Raw genomic sequence first — 20594 nt, 5'->3', positions numbered from 1 at the left:
GAGCGATTGCTCGGAGCGGATTTGTAGACGTCTGTCTCATGGGAGAGATAGGTACAGAAAGTGTTACACATACATACGGAAACAGAAATTGGCACTCCCCTTTTCGATAGGATGGCAACTTGATTGTTTGATGATTGAAGACTTCTATTCTTCCTAGTCGTGCATGACTAGCTGACGCTGTAGCTGGTCCTCTCCATCGAGAATGGTAAAGCTAATTTGGGAGGCCGAGCGTGGGTAAATAGCACTTCGAGCTCCTAATGAAGGTAGCTGTGCTTTCTTCCATAGATGTCGGGGGCCCTTCACAGGTAGTATGGCGTAATGCGCGGCAGATAGTAGGTGTGGGTACCGAGTTTCATAGGCCCGCAAAGGTCGTCGACTCGCGTGCCAATGCCAACCGCATGGTCCGGCTCCAGCATAATACCTTATCCATCATTCAGCATCCAGCATCCACACTCCCTCCCTCTCTGCACACACGCATATGCATATCTCAACAACCATTCCCAGTCATGCCTCACCCAAATACTAAATCTCATCAACGCAGCACACGCTCGGAGAATGCCCTCATTCATAAATACTTCTTCGCCGCCGCCTGCACCCTCGCCCTAAAAACCGGACTTTTGACCACATCGCCATGGCCCACGGCAAAAAACGGATTCATGATCGTCTTCACCCAGCTCTCATACACATCAACGAAGAAATTCTTCACCGCCTCTTCGGTCGCAGGACTCGTGGGGTTGTACATCCCCGCGCCGCCGCCAAGGCCTGCGCGTCCTCCAGCGAGACTACCCCTCACGGAGCCAGCACCAGATCCGGTCGAGTAGATGGACGACGCAGAGCCAGAGGAGGGGTTAGCAGCCGATATCCCCAACGCCTCATCCCGCGGCCTTGTAAGTAACAGGAACCTGACATTCCCACCCGTAATCCAACAGCTGATAAAGTTGTTTTGGTATTTGTCGATGTGTTTTAGATACATGGGTGCAGAGCCGGAGGTGGATGACGGGCCCCATTGTACTTCTTCGACGATGTCGAGGGCGGAGTGGATAATGAAGGGGTTTAGGGCTAGGTCGGCGGTTGTGAAGGCGGGGGTGCCGGTGCCGGAGGAGCGGGAGGTGCCGAAGGTGTGGGTGAAGAGGGGGGTGTCGTGCGGGGAGAGGATAGTGAAGGTGTAGGACATGGTGGAGGGTCGGATGGGGAGATTATGAGTGGAGATTTGAATTTGGATTTGGATTTGGTGAGTTTGAGGGAAGTGTGTCTCTAGGAGGTATGGGTATCTGGCTTAGTAGAAGGGAATCGATTGGTATTTGGAGAGCGACAGAGCAGTCCGTGTGGACAAGATTTGTCTGCATGGGACTGTGCACTCGGGAGTGCTGCGGTGGTCGGTAATGAGGCTCTGCAAGCTCCACCACAGCCCGCCGCAGGGATCAGTGCGTTGCCAAGCTTTCTGCCCAGCACTTTTCTACCGAGAACCTCACCTCACATCTTCAATTGTATATCGCTTCCTTTGAACTACAACACGACCATAATGTTTGGACCCTTCCGCCTCACAAACCCGCTCTCAGGCGGCCTGTTATGGTTTGTTCCCTTTCCAATTCCCCCCCAACACCACAGCCATCTCCAGTCCCCCAATACCTCCTACCCGCCTCTCAAATCAAACGCCCTCTAACCCTTCCTTAGGAAAATCCCCTTCCGCCTCTCTCGCCACCAAAAATCCCGGCAGCGCCTGCGCCTCCGCCATGTCGACCACGTTATCTCAACACTCTCGTCCGCGCTTGCAAAACAAGCGAAAAGCATCCGGAAAATTGAGCGCTGGAAGGAGGTTATGCCCATAGAGCAGGAGATGTTAGCGAAGGACAAATATTCCGTGTTTGATCGCAAGGTTAAGAGATATCGGAAGGGGATGCATAGTAAGTTTTTTTTTTCATTTGGGGTTTCCGGGTTTTTAACTTGGATGAGTGCTAATTGCGATTCAGAGGTTCCGAAGTGGACGAGGGTGAGCCAGAGGTTGAATCCGCCGGGGTTCTGAGCATGCGGGGCCGGTGGAACAGGAATTGTCGGTCTTTAGGGGAGGGGGAGGATGTACCATGTACTCTATGTGTTTCAATACGGTATAGACCGAAAGGAACGGCGCTATTTGACTAAGGCTGGGAATGTCATCTCCCAATGCCTATGGTGCTCCACGTTATCGGATTTCGAGCGAAGACATATTGGTCTGAAATCACTTCGGGTTTTTAAAATAACCCAACTGAATTAAAACGGGCACTCATAGTCTTTTCCGTCTCGTTTTGCACACCTTCATTCAACAAGATGAGCACAAAGCATCCGACCTTGGTCTACGTCACATTTCAGCTATTTATTCATGCTTCCAGCATTCCGAGGCCTTACGTTGCACTGCCAATAACACCCGAATGAAGTATTCTATTCAACGTTTTATTTCACCTCAAGTCTCCCCGCTATTTGTTCTTGTTTCCACAAAACAGTATATAGGGGTCTCATTTTCATGTCATATTGTAATTCCCGTCAATATCTCTATTTCTATGACTACCGCAAACATGCCACTCCTCACTTCCACTCTATCAAATCTTCACCACAACAATTTTCTTTTCCACCCCTTCAAACTCACTTCTCATTCCCCTCCACTTTCCCACTGCAATAATTTCGTCCCTGGCCTAGAGTTTTTCACTATTTTAAGCTCGCTAGTCTTTCACCTTTACTGACTACCCGCAATCAGCAGGCCTGGATTCACCTCGCTTCGCGAATTTTGATTGAATAACCTTTCTCTGTTTCACCTCCCCTTGCTGCTCTTCTTGCCCTAACCTCACCTCTCGACCATCACTGCGAGATCGCAATACAAAGATTATGATGGCGACAAAAGATGAGGATCAAGTCCCGGGTCTGGGCCAAGGTCCAGATCCATCGCATCTGATGTCACCAGAGCTTTTTGATGAGTTTATAGCACTGCAAACTCGTCAGTGGAAAGAGCGGGTTGAATTTGAGGCTAGACAACAACGAGAATGGTTGGATCTTCGGGCAAGACAAGTAGGAGAGGGGAATCAGACGGTATGGATTATAACCACAACCATGTAGAAGGCCTTGGGCCTCTCGAAAGGGAAGGCAAGACTAATATGCGACCCAGGCGCTGGATCCGACGACCCAGCCACAGAGGTCTGGAAATGCTCTAGCTTTAGGCTCGGGTTCTAGGAATCCCAGTAGAACCATCGTACGAGCAACGCCCTCCGTGCAATCTCCAACAAACATATCGATACTAGCACCGCAGCCAGTTCAAGATTCACTCTCTCAAGCAAATACCAAATCCCGAGTGCCCCCACCGGCTTGCTGTCCGAATATCTCCAAAGGTGCTAAATCTATCGATCTATGTGATTCAGAATCGGCAGACAATGAAGATCTTAGTGATGTTGCGACTCCAACGCAGATACAGAAATCAGGTCAATCAGCGACTCAAGATTGGCAAGCGGGCAAGACAGCCAATACCAGAAATCTAGTAAGCGTTTCAAGTATCGACAAACCGCGAGGGCAAGGCCACAATAGCCTCAACGACCAGGATCAGGTCGTTCTCCAAGACTTATTGAGGCCCTCTAGTATTTCCAGACAACAAGGACAGAGCGACAGCCAACTTCCTCGGCTCAACGAGATTGAACTCTTCAACCCTATCAAGCCGGGAGGGAAGGAACAAAATCAACAGGTAGTGAAAGCCTACCTGCATGCTTCAGCGCCATGCAACAATACCATCCAGCTATTCCCAAGGCAGACACCACGACAGTCTCCCGCAAAAGCTTCGCCAGTTCAGAAACAAAGCCACCGAAAAGGACCACTGCAACCAGACCCGAGGCCAGAAGTTAGCATGAATGTCTTTTATGAGCAAGTTAACAACCGATCCGGAATCGTAAGAGATCCGCCTTCTCTACCACGTAATCCAAGCCTTCTTTCGCTTCAAACCCAACAAAAGAACGGTGGCTTCATCCGAAATGCTCTGAAGGATGGAGGAAGTCAGATTTGGTTCCCTGAGATACAGAGTATTCTTCAAAATTACAACCCTCATAGTGTACAACGAGATGTAGAGTTGATAGATAGGATCTCAGATATCAAACCAAGCCGCCGAGCGGATTCTCCCGTGCATATATCTGCACTGTTGGCGCTACAGAAGAGGAGGGACTCCAGGGCGCAAAGCGACAGTATGCAACTAGAGACGACTCAATGTCAACCTTGTATGGGCACTGTTTATGATCCAGTCACTCCGCCTGGCCACCTCTCGTCTGCCGAACAACGTTCAAAAATCCGAGAGCTGGGTGGACAGCTTCGGGGCACTTGGGGTGAGAAGCCTCATCCTCCGCGATCTTATCCAAGCACGCCACCTTTATACACACAGGACCTCCCTCTCCTTGATCGTGAGATGGCTATGCACCTATCGCAGTCTGAGGAGAAACAGTCTGTTCTAGTCAAGGCCAAAGTCTCGAAAGGACTCAGTGATACCATAACCTCACTTTCCAGTATACCAGCGCCACCAAGGGCTCCACAAAACGCGCCTTCAAACCTACAAACTTCACCACCCAGCACACCAAAGGTTCAGCGAGCTATCTCACCACCCCCACAATTCAAGACCCCGGCTGTCCCAAAGATCGTCTTCCCAAACAATGCCACATCTGAGCTTACACAGCGACGCCGTATGAGAGAAGCCTCTATCGCATCTCAAAATTCGGGGTTTTCAACACTCTCGCAAACTACCAGCGCATCGCAGAGCCGGAAAAGGAAGAATACAATTAATCTCAGCGACGACGGGTCTGATTCCGTGCTTTCACGATCGGCTTCACCAGCTAACAGCAATGCAAACGAGGTGCTAAAAACCTTGGCTACAATTACACCTCCAGCTACCAAGAAAACGAAAACAGAGACAGGAGCAGCACACCGGAAAGGCGTTGCCCGGGTGGTCAAGAGGCAGACAGTTGCTCCCACGACACCGACAAAACCTAAGGCCAGGATGACGACGCCAGCAGCACCTAGGGCCCCTGTGGCGAACAGGAATCGGGACTTTAACAACATGCAAGTGCAAAGCCCAGGCTCGCCGTCTGTTCGCGCTTGCTCCAAAGCGGCCGTTAAACTAAGTCACCGAGCAAATCCCTCCAGCAGACCAACTGAAACCCCAGTGTCCCCACCCACGCCGAATCTATACAGTCCTTCTGGCCGCCAAATGCGAATAGCCGGCGCTCAAGCTAGAGCTAGAATTCGAGAAGCAGCGAAAGAGCTGGCGGAGGCTCAACAGCATGCTGGATTCGCACGCGTGGAGGATATGGAGGCGGGGATGAGGAGCGTCAGCTTGACTGCTTCTCGGAGGGTTCAACGCCGTCAGATGGGCGGAGCGAGTGAGGGTGAGGGTGGTGAGGATGATAGTGGATGTGTGTATGACAGGACGGCGTGGGTGGACGATGGGAACAACGGGGATCGGGCGTTGAGCAAGAAGGCTATGGGGATGGGGGATCAGGAGCTGGAAGGAGATTAATATGGGGGGGGTTGGATGTTCAGCACCTCAGCTCGTTCAAGATGGAGAATGAGGTGGTTTTTAGTGTTAATGAGGAGATGGCAGACGGTTGAGCAGCGCTGAGATTTCTCATCGTTGTCCTTCTATGCATGGATTGGGAGATTCTGGGAGTGCTGAACAGCATACAGAATGTTGGCTGTGGGAACAAGACCAGAGATTGGAGTTCCGCTTGGTAGGGCTGGGGTCCAAGCCGCCGAGTTTGTTTCTGGCTTTTACGGTCTTCTTTGTATTCATACATCCATTTGCGGGAGGAGGTATTGTAGCCGGACACCAAGGCTTGAAGTTGGCATGCGGTGTAGGGCCAGCTCTTCGACATGCCTAGGTGTGTGTACAGTCCCGCGGGAGGCTTCACATAGCCCGCAAGATTATATTCCCGTATCAACTAGGCGTTTTCTAAACCTAACAGTAATCGTGGGATCGCGCAGAGAGCAAGTCGCTCCATCCCTTCCTTGCAGATAACTATATGTCTTTTACATACAGAGTACATTTAATAAAACCTTAGAGATCCTAGATGTGTCTCTAGTGTACAGAAAACCACGGTTGAAACTGATTGATGCGAAATCCTTGACGCGGAGCATGGAATACCCAGAACCTTGTGTTAACGATACGACAGCCACCATCCACTTGCAACTAAATACAAGATATGAGCCTTTCTTGAATTCTCTAGTCTCTTGGGATCTATTAAGTTATACTTTGCGACATGCTATGCTCCCCACTAAGAATACAAATGACGAGAACGCCTGTTGGCGTTTAGGAAGATGCGAGATTAGCTACACCCGCCAAAGCAGGCTGTGGGTACAGGTCAGAATTCTTCCAGACACTATAGCTGGGAGATATCACTGCTAAGAAGAGTAGGACTAAATTTCTACATTAAGATAACTCCAGGTAGCACTAGCATTTTTCCTCCACAATAGAGTGTCCTTCTGTATTAGCGTCTTACGTTATGCCCTTCCACCTCCCCCAAGTGACCCTCGGTGTGGCAGTTACAAGCACAGCTACAATTCCCAACCACCTACTCGACTCCCAAACCAGTTGAACAAAGTCGCCGATGTGAGTCGAGGTTACTCAAATGTAATCAGATGAGAGTCAAGTCCTTGGTCAACACCTCAATATCTGAGGCATGTCTTCGAAGGCAGGATCGGTACACCGCCTAGGGGAGGGTTTTAAGCACTTAGGAAATGCCACCCACTGAGGATCGACTCCGATTTTGAGTATGTTCAATATTAGGCATTTTAAGCTTCGGAAAATTCTATGACACCCGAAGCAACTTAACGACGTCTTGGGCTTTGCGCAGGCGGTAGCTAGATTCTCTGACATATTCCAGGCGATGCGAGTGCCGAAGCAAACGTCTATCAAGGTCTCCCAGCGTATCTGCATATTCAATGAGGTCGAACCCTTCCAAAGTAAGAAGTTCGAGACTGGTAGTCATGGTATCGCTTGTCGAGGTGAAGATAGGTGCAGCGCTTTCTCAACGGTAAACTCAAGGTGAAGATACCCCAGTTTGGGCATACACACCAGTATTTGGGGCAGTGCAGAGAATTCTGAAAAGGCACGGATTACATCTGAGGCTTTGTTAGCATCCCCAATCGCCAGAAAGCCACTCTATTGACGAGCTTACCAGCTGCCGATTCTGTAGAAAACCAGAGAGTAATTTCTCTTAGCCTTGACAACATATTCGACGAATCGGTCTTCAGAATATCGTTTGCCAATCCTCGGGTTCTATTGTGCTTCAGGTTGTCCACATGGAGATCTTCCAAGGCGACCTCTGCGAGAGCGACAGCAGTGAAAACGAATCATTATATTACTAGAAGCTAACGAGATATCGTTGTACTTCCCCTTTGGGTCTTGATAGAGCGCAGTTTGAGAAGCTAGACAATGGCGTTTGGGAGCATTGTAGTGGGGATTCGTGCGGCTGCGAAGGCCTGTCGAGCAGACAGTGCTGTTAGCGCAGTCTATAGTTGACTCATTTGTTTGGTACCCAAGTAGAAATCAAGTCCGGAAGTTTCCTGAGAGAAAATCCGACTAAAGATTAGAGAAAGCATTGTCCAGAGGCCAGAAGATCAACCTCTACACCAGATGATGGAACGTCGGGCGACCTGAGATTTCAGGAGTTGCTGTGGTAGTTTTCTACCTAGCTGAATGCGTATAATCTTGAACTTCTCGATGAAGACAAGGCCTGATAAGAGATCAGTATGCGGCGGCGTAGTCTGAGAGACCCTATGCCAACAAACGTTCGATTGTCAAGTTTGTCGTACTCGTTTGTGGAATAAGAGGCAACACGGTGCACGAGCTCTGTGAGTAGGTTCTAAAGACGAGCTGATGTACTAGTGTTTTGAAGAAGGATGCTGGGTGTCGGCTGTTCGAGTCCTTTGTGCTCATCCTACCGTCGCTGCTATCCAACGTGGGTAGCGCCTGCGATTTGCATAAAGCTTGCACAAGGTCACTGCTATAACCCCGATATCCTAACGTACGTCAACGACGAGCTGCTCTTAGATTGTGAGTGAGAGGTGGCGAAGTATGAGAGGGGCGAACTGAAGCTGAGGAAAGTTGCTATCGCTACAACGCGTTCATTCTTTGACAGATCGTGACGGCAAGAGCATCCGACGACTCAGTATTCTCAACTATATTGTCCATTCATTGCATTACCCTGCCTCAGTCGCCGTCGATAGGTCAGGTGGGAGAGCGAGTGGCCGAAGCGTTATCGTGAAGAAGCGCAGTGTCGAGGCAGAATAGGCTCGGAGGAGTGACGCGTTGAGAGTCAGTGTCGAGATGTGGACAACAGTGAGTGAGAAACGCAGGTTCTGCCCACGGGTATCTTGAAACCGAAGTGTTAGCTTCCTAGAGTTTCTTTCGCCTTAGGAGAGACATATGGCGAATTTTTGCGACTGAGGCACCACAGGAAGCCCTGGGAGCAAGGCCGGGTCCCACTAGCACTTCAAAGCGACTTTAGATTGGATTAAAGGCCATAGAGAGGCAGCTGGTATCCAGCAAGGTCTTTCTGATCACAATGAGCTTCTCTCAGGGCCTAGGAGGCATGAGTGGGCATTAGCAAGCCGGCTGTCAAAGCCGGTACAATTCAAGCGGTGAACAGGTCATCAACAACACACTCTTCATGATCAAGTGCATGGGTATTTGCTATCCGATATCTCGACAGCCTCCTTTCCAGTTTCAAAGTGGCAAAATCCCCGATAAACGAGGCGCAGGTCATGGATATCCCTCACTTCAGAGAAAACGCAAGGTCGCCAACACACTCCACACCTTTCCCGGCATCCATTTTTTGCCTCCTGCCCCGTTCTAACTATCGAGCACAAGGAATGCCTCTAGAGCGATAAGCATCGGCCTTAGCTTGGGTATCAATCATGGAGCCCCAAGTATATCACATGAATATTCTTCACTGAGGTTCTGTGTGCTGTTCGCACCAGAGCTAATAGCAATAACGATCGTCGAGTGTCCCTTCCGCCTCTCCCCACTGGTGTTGAGATCGCAACGTTCACTGAATACCACAATCTCCTCTCGCGGCGCAGTAGGTAGCTTTGTAGTACTTCCGAGTGTGACACCCAGAAAAGTTAGCGATGCTTATAGTGATGTACGCTGGCGGCGATCTGAGGCGCGGGAGGACTCTAGAGACACAGTACTTGCCAATGTAGCATCTCTACCCATTAGAATTGTCAGCTTTTATTGCTTTGGAACGTGCATACTGGGTCGTTGGACACTCGAAAGCTTTCAGAGTGTGTGAGCTAGATGATACCAGAATGTGCTCATGCGCACGCTCTCCGGTTGCACCACACACTTGCTCACAAAGCAGACTCACTACTGCGCAGTGTCAAATGTATCCTCGGCGCTGGTGTTGACATCCTTCTCGTCCATCGGCCCCCATTGTGTCGCACGATGCACGTCAAGAGCCGATTGCTTGGACCTCTGCGATTTGAAATGGTACACGTGTGCCGCCAACCCAAGCCTTTGAACAAGCACAGAACGAAAGCCAGCTCATGTGAGGCTGAGGGCACCCGTCATGCACTCCGCCTCCTGAAACACTTACTTGGTCGAGTACTAGACGACTTGTCCAAGTTTCGTGAACCCGTCGGCTTGTGTACTCTCCGTACCGAGCCTCCACACGGCCGCACTGCGCTTGGCAGACGAAAACCCCTCCTCTCTCCCAACAATGCGCTTTGTTCATCGGGAGTCGCAGGATTTGTAAACCTGCCTTGCTGTCGCCAGCTTCAGATGCCATATGTTAGGTGTCGTCGTGCTAAGGGGCTATTTTCAGGAGCGCGTTCATGGTTGGGGGTTGGAACGATCACACAGGAATCAGCTCGGTACCAGAACTTGCCCTGCATTGTTGGACAGGAGTCTTTGAACTATTATCAAAGCGTCGCTTGTGGTGATACAGGCTACACAGCTACACGCGTGGACAACCTGGATTTTCTCTTGATAGCGTTCTCCAGCGCTTTGGGCATGGAATGCTCGGTCGTTCGGTCGGTCGAGGAAAAGAATCCATCCACATCGTCGGAAACTTTTGCACACGAGAAAGGGCTTTTGTGAGACATTATTTGTGGCAGCAACATCTCGAACGTTGTGAATTGAATTGGAACAGACACGGACACAGATAAATCGCGTCTCTTCTGCCCGGAAAATGTTCCGAAAAATTATCGGCCCGCGACAATATGTTCGAAAAGGGAATTTTGCGCGACGAAATATGACGTTTAAATTTACCTTTCACCGGACGAGAGGCCGCCGCTTTGATGATGCAATGAGGAGACGTGCTTGTGAAACAGACCAGAAGGTGACACAAACCTGGTGGACAAAAATAGAATCCACGACGATGAACGAAATGGAATTGATGGAATTGACAAGTTTTGGCGAGATGAAGGAAATTGGGCGGGTACGTCAACATCTATCACTTTGCCTGGTAGCGATGTCTGTCTGTCTACCCCCCTAAATTTCTAGAAACCGGCTAGAAGGAAGCAAAGTCCATTTGCTGGCCAACGTCCACAGGCGCTCGAATCGCGAAAAGCTTGAAGTTCAACACCAATTGCAATTGGAGGTGAAATTCCTCATCGTTTGCTAATGAATGAGTGAGACGAGATAATGCATTAAGGTTGTGGTTGATTCCAGCCTTTCAGCTGTCCACGTCTAGTATTCGCGATTGCGTAACGCTCTGCACGATGCACACTGCACACATCACTCTACTCACCTATCCCGATCCGGCGCAAATACGACTGCGAATTCCCGAGTACGCACGCATTCGTTCTAATTTCCGGGGAGCCAGATGCCAGAAGCAGACTGAAAGATTAACTTGACGACGTGTGGACTACCGCGGAGAGCATCAAGCTGGGTTTGGGTGGCAAACAGGCATGTCACAGCAGCCTGACAAGTCCACAATGTAACGTGCCAACCAGAAGTCAGGCTCAGTAATTTCGCGTGTTGCTGCATCTTTCAGCTGATGTGGTTGGAGACTCGGCTGCAGGCGGAGCAACCATGCAGCAAGGCTTTTGGGGCCAAATTTGCGAATAGGGAAGGGATGAATGTGTTGAGAGATTAGGGCTGGATGAGGTCTCCTTCCCTCACCGCTGTAAAAGACATTTCCGTCCAGCAGCCAGCCAGAGAGATGAGAGACACTATGCGGAGATCTGGTGAATGCCATATTTGGCGGTGGGAAAAGGGACAGCAAATGGAAGAATTGGAGTGTCAGAAAGTCGGTCAAGTAGGATGTTGCTTTTGGCCTATAAACTGATTCACTTGGTGCAAAGAAGCAATGAGATAGCGAGTCTGGGTCGGAGTTTATCCCAAATTCAATCGCTCGTTGGCGAAAAGATGAGAATTCTCCGTCTCCGGGCTCCACTGTGCTTTGTTTTTGCTTCCCCAGATGAGGCCTGGACTTTCGAGCTCAGATCCACCGTTCTGGTGCCCTCGGCCCTGCGATGTGATGAGAAAGTTGTTTTGATCGGTTTCGCCTTGACAAGGCGAAAACCGCTTTCCAATCCTGATGGAATTCTCGGTCGGTGTGCGGAATACTTCGCTCGAAGTTGCACTAAATACGACGAAGTCACGAGGGCTATCCGGCACTGTGAACAGTAGCTCGAATGAATGTACCACCCTGGTCCTAGGCTTAAGAAATTCGCTCAAGGCTCTACTCAATGCCTAACTCGAAGTGCCTACTCTCATTATCTCGTCTGGAGATCGGCTGTCATGCCACGTCAGCAAGAGGGCCAAATTAGACTGTCTGATCGGAATAAGTTGGAAGAAATTGATTAAATTGTTGCCATGATCGGGAGTAATCACGACTCTGAGATGCGTACTCAGCAAGTCACCGATTCGCCAAGGTGCTTGACGGCTGCCTGCCGGATATAGCACCCTGAAGAGTGATTGGCTGAATGTCGGGGTGCCGACACTTTGCTCACAAGCGCGTTGCAGGATATCGACCAGTTTTCCTTCTTCTGATCAGGATGAAGCTGGTCACCACGCGAGGTAGGCACCACCGAGTCATAATGAGCGTGCTATCTGGCACGACATAAAATTCCAACATCTTTCCAATGCGCTCTGCTTGTCACGCGTGCCATGTTTGAGAATTGTGCGATACGAAGCTAGGTTTGGTCAGTGCTGCCGCCATGGAGAAAGACCACGGCCTGCAACCCGACAGTCTGGTTCGGGCACAGAATGTCTCTCCTGAAATACCCCGTCAGCCAATGAATAGGAGGGCGGCGGCGGGGGAAAGGTCGCCAGAACGGCCTTGAGCCCATGAGCCGAGGGTCCAGCTCGCATCCTCGCAACGGGCCTGGGAGGATCAAATCCGAGGGTGCTCTCCTGACATCATGAAGGCAGAAGAATCTAAGATGTGCTGCCGCGGATGCTGCAGACATCAGCCCATGTCAGAACCCTTCGCCCAAGCTCCCCTCGAATCACCATCGCAGGCTACCCTGTCTTCCGACCAGGAATCAGCGGGAAGCAGGGTCCTCCTTGACGCTGGCTTTTGATATTGCCCGGGTTAGCACGTCCCCGACATCGAGATAAAAGCCGGCAGAAAGAAAATGCCGTGCTGTACCCAATCAGCAAAGCAACTCTTCCTGCCAAATTGACGCTTATGCAGAGACGTTGACATTTGTGAGCTCGGTTAGAGAAAAGAGGCATTTCAAAGCAGAAGTTGTTCTCATCTCAAGGCACCAAGGGAGGTGGCGCCGTCGATGTTGCAAAAAAATCGGAGCTTGTATCCACGCTCGCATTCGGATCGCCCGGCTCCGTTTCAATCGCTCCCTCTGAAGTTGCTTTTGCGTTTGGTCGGCCGGCCCTGGTCGAGACCCGCCTTCAATCCTTCCCAGGGCAGCATGGCCGCCTGGTGGAAATCTCAATGTTGAGGTTGCTGGGCGCCGCCTGCGCTTCGCTCCCAGGTCACTGTGGCAGCGACCCCCAAGGGAATGCGGGAAGCAAGGTCGAGGGGCCCTGAAGCCGATCTTCACGCCCGGTTAGGCAGATGGAGCCCGCGAACAGCTCCAACGTGCAGTCATGCACAGGCGCAACACTGAACGCGGATAATTCCAGCGAGTGAAAAGCTGGTATAAGCAGAGAGGTCCAGAAGTCTCTTTTCGAGTCTTGCTAACCATTTTCGATGGCAGCTTCTGGAGGGAAGCGGAGCAGACCCTGCCGAAATTTCGACCTTTGGACAGAAAACGGTCGCTCCTCGAACTTGCATGTCGATCTCCACCCAGGCACTTCAGCCGGGGGGCTAGTCTGTTTCAACCAAGGTTTAAAGCTCCGGCAATACTCGGGGGCCATGCGGCATTGATTGACCTGTCATTTTTAGATGGGGGAAATTGCGGGCAGGAAGAAAATGCGGAAAAAAGCTGGTGTCGCGTCCAATCGTGAAATTTTGCTGTGTTTCTGAAAAGGTTTCATGGGTTATGGGTCATGGGTCATGGATCTGGATAGCAACTCAATACACACTGAGGGATTCGGGAGAGTCACCGGGATGGAACGCCTGATGCTGTGTTATTTTCCATGTTGGGAGTAAAGTTACGGCAGGGTGGGATGCGCACACCATCAGCTTCCTTGCGATCGCCAGCCGCTGTCGAAAACGGCATCCCTGCTTCCCGTCAGCAACGCGCAACGGTTGAGCCTGGGCATAAACTTTCGCCAAAGGCTTGCCTCTCAACCTCATGAAAGTCTCCTCGAGATACTCACAGGACGCGGCTATGAGCCGTGCGAAAGGAACGGGTATTGAGCCGACGACTCATCCTCCGAAAAACACGTCTGACTCGTGTACCCGTCGTGCGACTGCGATCGGAAAGACCTCGCTGCGGTAGAACCTGCACATGAGACCACGGCATCTCTCTCGACCCTTTCACAGTTAGGACTTTCACAGGGCCGCTTCAGCTGACCACTTTATCGAATGCACGTCGCCGCCAGACTGGACGCTGAGTGACACACCGGCTGCGATGTGCCGACCTTGTCATCATCGAGGGGTCACAGCGACTCGAAGTCCAGCAGCCTGTGTGGCCCACCCCGTTGCGATGAGATCTCCATGCATCCTTCCACGGCTCGTGGCAACTCAACCGCTCCGTCAAAGCGTGGGTGGCAGGGCTTTAGTTTATCATTGCCACTGGGTTTGGTACTGGATGTTACGCGCGGCAGGACGAGTTGAGAAGTGGTGCGCTTTACTGTATCTAGTCTGTTGTGGCGCCTGCGAACACAATGGCATTGTGTCGTACTTGCCGCCGGTGTGTTGTCGTCGAGTCTAGGTGTTGGTTTAGAGTTAATCGTCGCGCTCGGTACCTGAGCTGTCTTCCAAGGTTGTCTCCCTTGTCGCTGGACAGGCCAGCGATGCTCCCAGGGTTTCTCCGCACCCCACTGCGAACGCCTTTCGGAACATTACTTAATCATGTACCATGTCACGATCGCTGTGGATTCGGCAACGACATGTCTTTGAGCGCGAGATGTTTCTGTATCAAATTCTTCTCGAATGCTGTCAAGCGAACTTCACCAATGGTTCCGAAGAAATAGTGGCCGCGCGGCCAGTTTCAAGGCAATGCGGCCGAGTCAGGCGCGAACTGCTCAAAATAGATACTTTGAGACGACTCCTGTTGGTCGCAGGAGACGTTGGGCAATGCCTTCAAAACCAGAACGCGTTGAGATGGATGGTGGCGTATCAAAGCGTCCTTTGGAGCTAACGATGGAACAAGATTTAATTAATGGAGGACGTCCGTGAGACTCGCACGCGACATGGCGGCGACAAGTTGGTTTGAGTCTTGTTGACCATCTGTCCACCAGCTCGTGACAATGGAGATGCAGCATCCATCTGCACGCTCTATCACCCATCACGATCGCCGAGACGGCTATTCTGCGAGCACGTTCATGTTTCTTCCAAGTTTGCGACGCGTGAAATCGCGTCAGACTGAGAGCATTAACGCAATTTAACTTATCATTCTAGATCCTGCCTAACCTTCAAAACGTCGACATCTGCCGGCTTTCCCGACACGATTCTTTAAGGCGCACGGCCTCGTCGCACACAGGCCGGCTTTCTGTGCCATGGAAGACCCCTGGTCGGATCATTCTTGCTCGCGGGAGGCGGTCTTTGTTTGGCCTAAGGATCCCCTTTTGGCAACGCCGCCTCACGATTTTGACAGCGCCCGCACGATCAACAAGTTAGCAAAACTCAGCGCAGATCAAAGGCCCTGCTGCCCTCCCGAGAGCCATTTCCGAAGGCCCTGGTCTGCTCGAGCTGGGCGATCCAAGCCGAGTGCTGGCCGCGCGGAGAATCAGGCAACTCGATCTGGCATGATGGCGATTAGGGGCGAGCTCAGGGCTGCTGTTGATGAGGCCGTTTTGGGCGCTCATCTTCGGCGCATTTGAGGTGGCAGCGGCCAATGAAAGGCGTGGTGGTGGGCCGCTCCGATGGTGGTGCAACTGCAAAACGGTCGACTAGCGGCTTGCGGAGAGGACTCGAGGCAAGCGAGCGACACGATGCCGGCAGCCTGATTGCTTTCAAGCCTGAAGTGCCCTGATCCCATCTACCTGTGGCTGTTCGCCCACGGTTGTCGTTCGGACAGGCCTCGCAGGGCGATGGAATGGAGGGATGAAGTCCTATTAAAAGGAGCGCATAAGGAAGGCATGCAGGGGCGATGGAAGCAGAAGGTGCACAGAAGAGAGAAGGAGCAGGTTCTTGGATTGAGTGGGATATAATGAGTCCGTTATAGGACCCGACAGCGCGGTCGAGGAGTGAGAAGTGTGATAGACCCGTATCGTGTGTATTTATCCGAAAGGGATTACGAGCGGGTTATCTTTCGCCTGAAGCATCATCGCATGGCTCGTTGGCGGCGAATATGGCGGTGGTGGCTCGTGAACCAATCTGCCGCGCAAGGCCTCGACAATTATCGCTCGCTCGGAGGATATGTGTGTGGTGTTCTCGCCTGACGGGAGCCGTCTGCACTCACCCTCGGAGCAACGCATCGCATCGTGGAGGGACTCGTGTATCGTCGTCTCGTCATGTCCCATCTCGTTACATTTCAGTACAAACACCATAAAGACTCCTCAACATTCCAGCACCCATCAGCATCACCATCGTCAGCAACGCGCCAGGCCGCTTCTAGCAGCAACGCGACGATCCCTGCCCCCGGCCGCCGCACACTGCACGACGCACAACCGCATCGACAGCCGCGGGGCTGGGCGCCCTCATGGGGAACTTGGGCCGGGCGCGCAGCCAAGTGCAGGCCAAGCGCAGGATGAGGTCGCAGCGGACAGGGAGGTGGCTGGACTCGGGAGGCGTTAGTTGTTTTACGTTTATTTCACTGCGAGCTCCACCTGGACCTGGGCACCGCGGCCACAGACACAGACCCGCCTCGCTGCAGTCTCCTTAAGCGTGCTAAACCAAGTCGCTCACGCTGCCTTGCCCGCAAGCACTCAAGCACAACAAGCTCCTCCTAGCGCTCGCCCGTGGTGAAATTGCGCAGGCCACACTACTGCACCGCTGCATCTGCCATCCTCGTCCTCCGCGCCCGGGCCTGTCTTAGCCGGCCTCTCTCTCCTCCACCTGGACCACCCTTCACAGTAATAATAACAATGTCGCAGTCGCATGCCCCAGATAGGGCCCGGAAGTATAAGGAAGAGCCGGCTCCTTTGGCGGCGCAGAAGATGGTGAGTTACTCCCTGCTACGTCTCTCCACATCCATACGCCTTCCCCGTCCCTCCCACCATCTCCGTCTCGTCGCTCTTTGAAGTGGGCGCCATTCGCTGCGTTTCGTCTATCCTCGACCGTTGCAGCAGCCAGAGCCCTCGTACGCAGCAGCCGCTTCCCGTTGCTGTCACCACCGCTGTTGGCTTCATCCTCGCTCTCCTTTGCATGCTGCAGCGCCTCTGCAAGCCGCACCCACGCACACCCTTCTGTTACCCCAGCTCTCGCGCGTTTCTTGCTACATGGTATGCCCTTCCCGCCAAGCTGCCTGCCCCAGTGTTCCCCCCCCCCTCCCTCCCTCCAAATCCGCCTGCCCTTCCCTGTCGTCGCACCTCTCCTTGCTCCCTTTGTCCTCGTCTCTGTCCGCCGCTTCTTGTCACCCACCGCCGCAGCGGAATCCTTGCCAGGCCATGAGTTTCCGCCGCCCACCGCTGGCCCGCTCTTCTGTGTTGTCAAACCCTTTCTTTGCTTTCTTTAGCTCGCTTGGGAACTCCCTTTAACCCAATTCCTGCCGCTCTATCCTTTTCCAGACCCTGCCCCTCGCATATCTCTTCGCAGACCAGGCGCCTCCATCTCTGACGAGGCGAATCACCGAATCACCCCCGACCGACCCTCAAACCACACCACCCCTCCCCGCAGCATCCCCCACCACTCAGACCCTTCTGCTCTTCCCTGCCCTATTTGTTTGTCTTTGGCCCCGTTCACTCTTTGCTTTGCAGTCATCCGCCCACTGTCGGTACACAGTAAATTGCTGACTTTGCGTGCGCCTTCCAGCATCACCCCCACCCGGCGCAAGGCTTGCCACCGCCAACCCATCACCCGCAGCACCAGCATCATCCGCGACCCGGAGTAGTCCAGCATCACCAACAACACCCTGACTCTCCACACCAGTCGCAACCAGCACAGTCCCCGGCTCAGGCTCATTATCCCTCGCCGCATCCCTCAAATCCTCAGGTTCCTCCACAGCATCAGTCTCCATACGTGCAACAGATTCCAGGGCCACCGGGACCGCAGCAGCAAGAAGTTCCTTACTATCCCGCCCACCCCAGTCCGTATAGCACCAACAGTGCACCTAGCAGCTACTCAGCATCAGGTATGTTTTTTTTGTTTACCGTGTGAATGCTCGACGCGTGTTGTAGAACTGAGCAACGCGCTGTGCCTCAAACAATCTGGACACTCTTTAACCCTCTCCACTATTGGTATTTCCTCCCATAAGCAGTGATCTGACTTGCACGCAGAAACGCCAGAACTCATGGCAGCAGCGACCATGAATAGGGGCGCCTTCCCTCCTATATCATATCATACGCCACAGTCAAATTCGCCTGCATCTGTTCAGTCACCGCAACACGACCAGCATGGGCGACCAATATATGGCCAGCCAACGAGCCAGATGCCTCAACAGATGTACTACACGCCGTATGCGTCAACAGGAGTACCACAGCAGTCACCGTACCCTCAGCACCCATCTACACAGCAACAACAACCGATGACGACTGGTTCACTCTTAATGTCTCATCAACAAGGCCAGCCAATGCAGCATCCGCATCAACCTCATCCACAGCACACTCCAGGAATGACTGGAAGCCCTAAATCGCGGATGCCCCAGACGCCACTTCAGCGCCCACCATCAGGACTCGGCCCCCCTCAAGCGCCTCCTCAAGCACCTCCAGTTGGTGCGCCGAACATGCACCCAGGAGCTCCCGGAAATGCAAACATCAACCCCAATGCGGCACCGGGCCCCATTCCTGCAACCACTCCGCTCGTTGTGAGGCAGGACCAAAACGGAGTGCAATGGATTGCTTTTGAGTATTCGCGTGACCGGGTTAAGATGGAATACACCATCCGGTGTGATGTCGAATCCATCAACGTCGAGGAGCTCCCTCAAGAATTCAAGCAGGAGAACTGCGTCTACCCTCGCGCTTGCTGTGACAAGAACCAGTACAAAGGAAACCGACTACACTATGAGACCGAGTGCAACACTGTAGGGTGGGCGCTCGCGCAGCTCAACCCTTGTCTGAGAGGAAAACGGGGCCTGATCCAGCGTGCAGTAGACAGCTGGCGGAACAGCAATCAGGACCCGCGGCTGAGGAGTCGACGCGTGAGGAGAATGGCCAAGATTAGCAACAGGAAGGCAGTTCAACAGACGCATGGGAACCACATGGCTGGGCCAGGTGGACCAGGTGCGCCTGGGGTTCCAAATTCTGCCGGACTGGCAGCACCACCCCGACAGCCGAGCATGGGCATGGGGGGTCCGCAGTTGCATCATCACCATGAGCATCCTGGGGGACCTCCCGGAGGAAATGACGACGTTAGCGGTATGTTTCACCAGATGTGATGTTGTGATAAGCGCTTGATTGGGATGGAATTATTGTACCTCCTGTCGTTTCCGCACTGCATGTACATTACACTCCTTGATGTAATCCCCCCTTGATACCACTACCCCACACGCATACACACTCATCACATCACACTTTGTTTCTGCGCCGAGGGAGAGCGTAATTCTCAATGGTATTGGACGTGCAAGCTAATTTCCTTCGTTTACAGCCAATGAGTATCCAGAATCTCACACTCACCATCATCAGGCGCCGAATGGACAAGTTCAGCAGTCCCCGAACGACGTGCGACAAGCGCAGCAATTCTATCCCCAGTTTCCCACCAGCGATTCGGTGGCGGCGCAACAAGGGAGCATGCCGCACATGCACGATGGTATGCACCATCCTCCAGCACCGCCCCATGCATCAGGTGTACCCGTTGCGAAACAAGAGCAGGATGAAGAGGAGCGCAAATTGGCTATGTTTGGAGACTTACCAGAGTCCAAGCGCCGGAAGTTTATTCTTGTTGATGACGCCCAGCGTGGAACCCGAGTGCGAGTTCGAGTTACTCTCGATACTGTCAAGATGGAGGAGATGCCCGACTCGTACCGCAAGTCGAACTCGGTTTTTCCCCGAAGCTATTTCCCAATGCAGATGACGTCTCCGCCAGCAAGCCCCCGGGGAAGTAAAGTTTTCAGTGATGAGGCTGACCCAGAGAATGACCCCGGGTTTCCTTTGTCAGGTTCATCTCTTGTCCCGGTGCCTACTCTTGACGGTGAGGCGCGTGTCCCGAAACCCCGATTGACGAGAGCGAAGCGCACGAAGGAAATTACGCTGAACGACTTGGGGTACCGTATGAGTTGGAGTCAGAGCCGTGTCTTCGCTGGACGGACACTGTTCCTACAGAAGTCTCGTAAGTCAATGCGCCAAAGAAGGTTGTGGAATTGCTATTAACTTACGGACTAGTTGATGCATACCGTAACAAAATGCGAAGTAGCATGGCTGGAGCAGGGCAAGACGTTACCACGGTTGCGCCACACTTTGAAACCCGCGTTGGGAAACGAAGGTGGAACGAAAGGATCGAGAAGAACAGAAAGACGAGGCGCGATGGCTCTCCTTAAAAGCGTCACAAAGTGCCAAAATACCGTGACTCAGGCCCCAGTCAGAATCCGCACTCTTCCCCGCTTTTCCGTGGGACTTGCAGGGCACCCAGACTAGCGACCGGGGGTGTTGACTGCCTTAATCGCGGCTGATATCACAAAGCATGCACCTGCAACGGTTCCCTCCTCTTCTGTCCCTGATCGGTGCCTTCCCCACCTGTCTTGTTTCAACGTTGCCTAGGGTGTCAGATGTCACATCTGATGTACCCTTGACCTCCCGTTACTGTCAGTCGCTACCTCGACTATCTACTTCGGTCTTGTCTCTCCTCTCATGGTCGACATATATACACCTACAAAAATCTACTCGGGCATATACCCTGCGCTGGCATTCGATACCCAACGTCGCTGCAAGCCATGAACTTTTGCAGTCGACTTCCCCGCCAGCCTGCCTTGGAAGCCTGATGAATACA

The 20594-nt window shown here is 52.5% G+C and overlaps 7 protein-coding genes across 7 annotated transcripts; 4 read left to right on the top strand and 3 right to left on the bottom strand.

The window, feature by feature from the left end:
* Positions 1 to 222: 222 nt before the first annotated feature.
* Positions 223 to 1363, bottom strand: BDR25DRAFT_304474 (Sedlin). Its single transcript, XM_033690216.1, has one exon. The coding sequence runs from the start codon at positions 1172 to 1174 to the stop codon at positions 566 to 568; it is 609 nt and encodes a 202-aa protein (XP_033546200.1). The 5' UTR covers positions 1175 to 1363; the 3' UTR covers positions 223 to 565.
* A 136-nt stretch (positions 1364 to 1499) lies between these two features.
* Positions 1500 to 2286, top strand: BDR25DRAFT_263867 (mitochondrial ribosomal protein subunit L31). The gene is made up of 3 exons (XM_033686843.1): positions 1500 to 1572; positions 1675 to 1904; positions 1971 to 2286. Exons 1-3 carry the CDS (start codon positions 1523 to 1525, stop codon positions 2021 to 2023), a joined length of 333 nt encoding a protein of 110 aa, XP_033546199.1. The 5' UTR covers positions 1500 to 1522; the 3' UTR covers positions 2024 to 2286.
* A 573-nt stretch (positions 2287 to 2859) lies between these two features.
* On the top strand, positions 2860 to 6778 carry BDR25DRAFT_356589 (uncharacterized protein; the record flags this gene model as incomplete). Its single annotated transcript, XM_033695669.1, has 11 exons — positions 2860 to 3057; positions 3134 to 3162; positions 3208 to 5431; positions 5467 to 5599; positions 5653 to 5846; positions 5908 to 5926; positions 5977 to 6016; positions 6082 to 6352; positions 6437 to 6601; positions 6631 to 6692; positions 6745 to 6778. 11 exons carry the CDS (start codon positions 2860 to 2862, stop codon positions 6776 to 6778), a joined length of 3369 nt encoding a protein of 1122 aa, XP_033546198.1.
* Positions 6779 to 6800: 22 nt separating this feature from the next.
* BDR25DRAFT_356588 (uncharacterized protein) lies at positions 6801 to 7593 on the bottom strand (the record flags this gene model as incomplete). Its single annotated transcript, XM_033695668.1, has 5 exons — positions 6801 to 6987; positions 7025 to 7092; positions 7153 to 7316; positions 7342 to 7473; positions 7515 to 7593. The coding sequence occupies 5 exons, from the start codon at positions 7591 to 7593 to the stop codon at positions 6801 to 6803; spliced, it is 630 nt and encodes a 209-aa protein (XP_033546197.1).
* A 97-nt stretch (positions 7594 to 7690) lies between these two features.
* BDR25DRAFT_356587 (uncharacterized protein) lies at positions 7691 to 10851 on the top strand (the record flags this gene model as incomplete). The annotated part of the gene is made up of 16 exons (XM_033695667.1): positions 7691 to 7756; positions 7797 to 7849; positions 7880 to 7952; positions 7981 to 8051; positions 8076 to 8135; positions 8164 to 8269; positions 8308 to 8336; positions 8411 to 8472; positions 8502 to 8634; positions 8673 to 8842; positions 8878 to 9279; positions 9303 to 10056; positions 10111 to 10126; positions 10158 to 10472; positions 10510 to 10595; positions 10632 to 10851. 16 exons carry the CDS (start codon positions 7691 to 7693, stop codon positions 10849 to 10851), a joined length of 2616 nt encoding a protein of 871 aa, XP_033546196.1.
* A 26-nt stretch (positions 10852 to 10877) lies between these two features.
* Positions 10878 to 12111, bottom strand: BDR25DRAFT_394363 (uncharacterized protein; the record flags this gene model as incomplete). Its single annotated transcript, XM_033698300.1, has 5 exons — positions 10878 to 11392; positions 11431 to 11629; positions 11711 to 11942; positions 11975 to 12048; positions 12076 to 12111. 5 exons carry the CDS (start codon positions 12109 to 12111, stop codon positions 10878 to 10880), a joined length of 1056 nt encoding a protein of 351 aa, XP_033546195.1.
* Positions 12112 to 16600: 4489 nt separating this feature from the next.
* BDR25DRAFT_228827 (uncharacterized protein) lies at positions 16601 to 20145 on the top strand (the record flags this gene model as incomplete). The annotated part of the gene is made up of 5 exons (XM_033685290.1): positions 16601 to 16679; positions 17614 to 17805; positions 17951 to 19027; positions 19257 to 19937; positions 19991 to 20145. 5 exons carry the CDS (start codon positions 16601 to 16603, stop codon positions 20143 to 20145), a joined length of 2184 nt encoding a protein of 727 aa, XP_033546194.1.
* Between the last annotated feature and the right edge of the window lie 449 nt (positions 20146 to 20594).

This window comes from Lindgomyces ingoldianus (genome assembly GCF_010093535.1).
Source record: "Lindgomyces ingoldianus strain ATCC 200398 unplaced genomic scaffold BDR25scaffold_21, whole genome shotgun sequence".
NCBI lineage: Eukaryota > Fungi > Ascomycota > Dothideomycetes > Pleosporales > Lindgomycetaceae > Lindgomyces > Lindgomyces ingoldianus.
This window is presented reverse-complemented; position numbering and strand designations above follow the sequence as displayed.

Excerpts from the sequence above, each read along its gene's own strand:
- BDR25DRAFT_304474 (XM_033690216.1), bottom strand. The coding sequence starts at position 1,174 with ATGTCCTACACCTTCACTATCCTCTCCCCGCACGACACCCCCCTCTTC.
- BDR25DRAFT_263867 (XM_033686843.1), top strand. The coding sequence starts at position 1,523 with ATGTTTGGACCCTTCCGCCTCACAAACCCGCTCTCAGGCGGCCTGTTA. Across the intron at positions 1,573-1,674 it reads CTCTCAGGCGGCCTGTTATG|GAAAATCCCCTTCCGCCTCT; the intron begins GTTTGTTCCCTT and ends ACCCTTCCTTAG. Across the intron at positions 1,905-1,970 it reads ATATCGGAAGGGGATGCATA|AGGTTCCGAAGTGGACGAGG; the intron begins GTAAGTTTTTTT and ends ATTGCGATTCAG.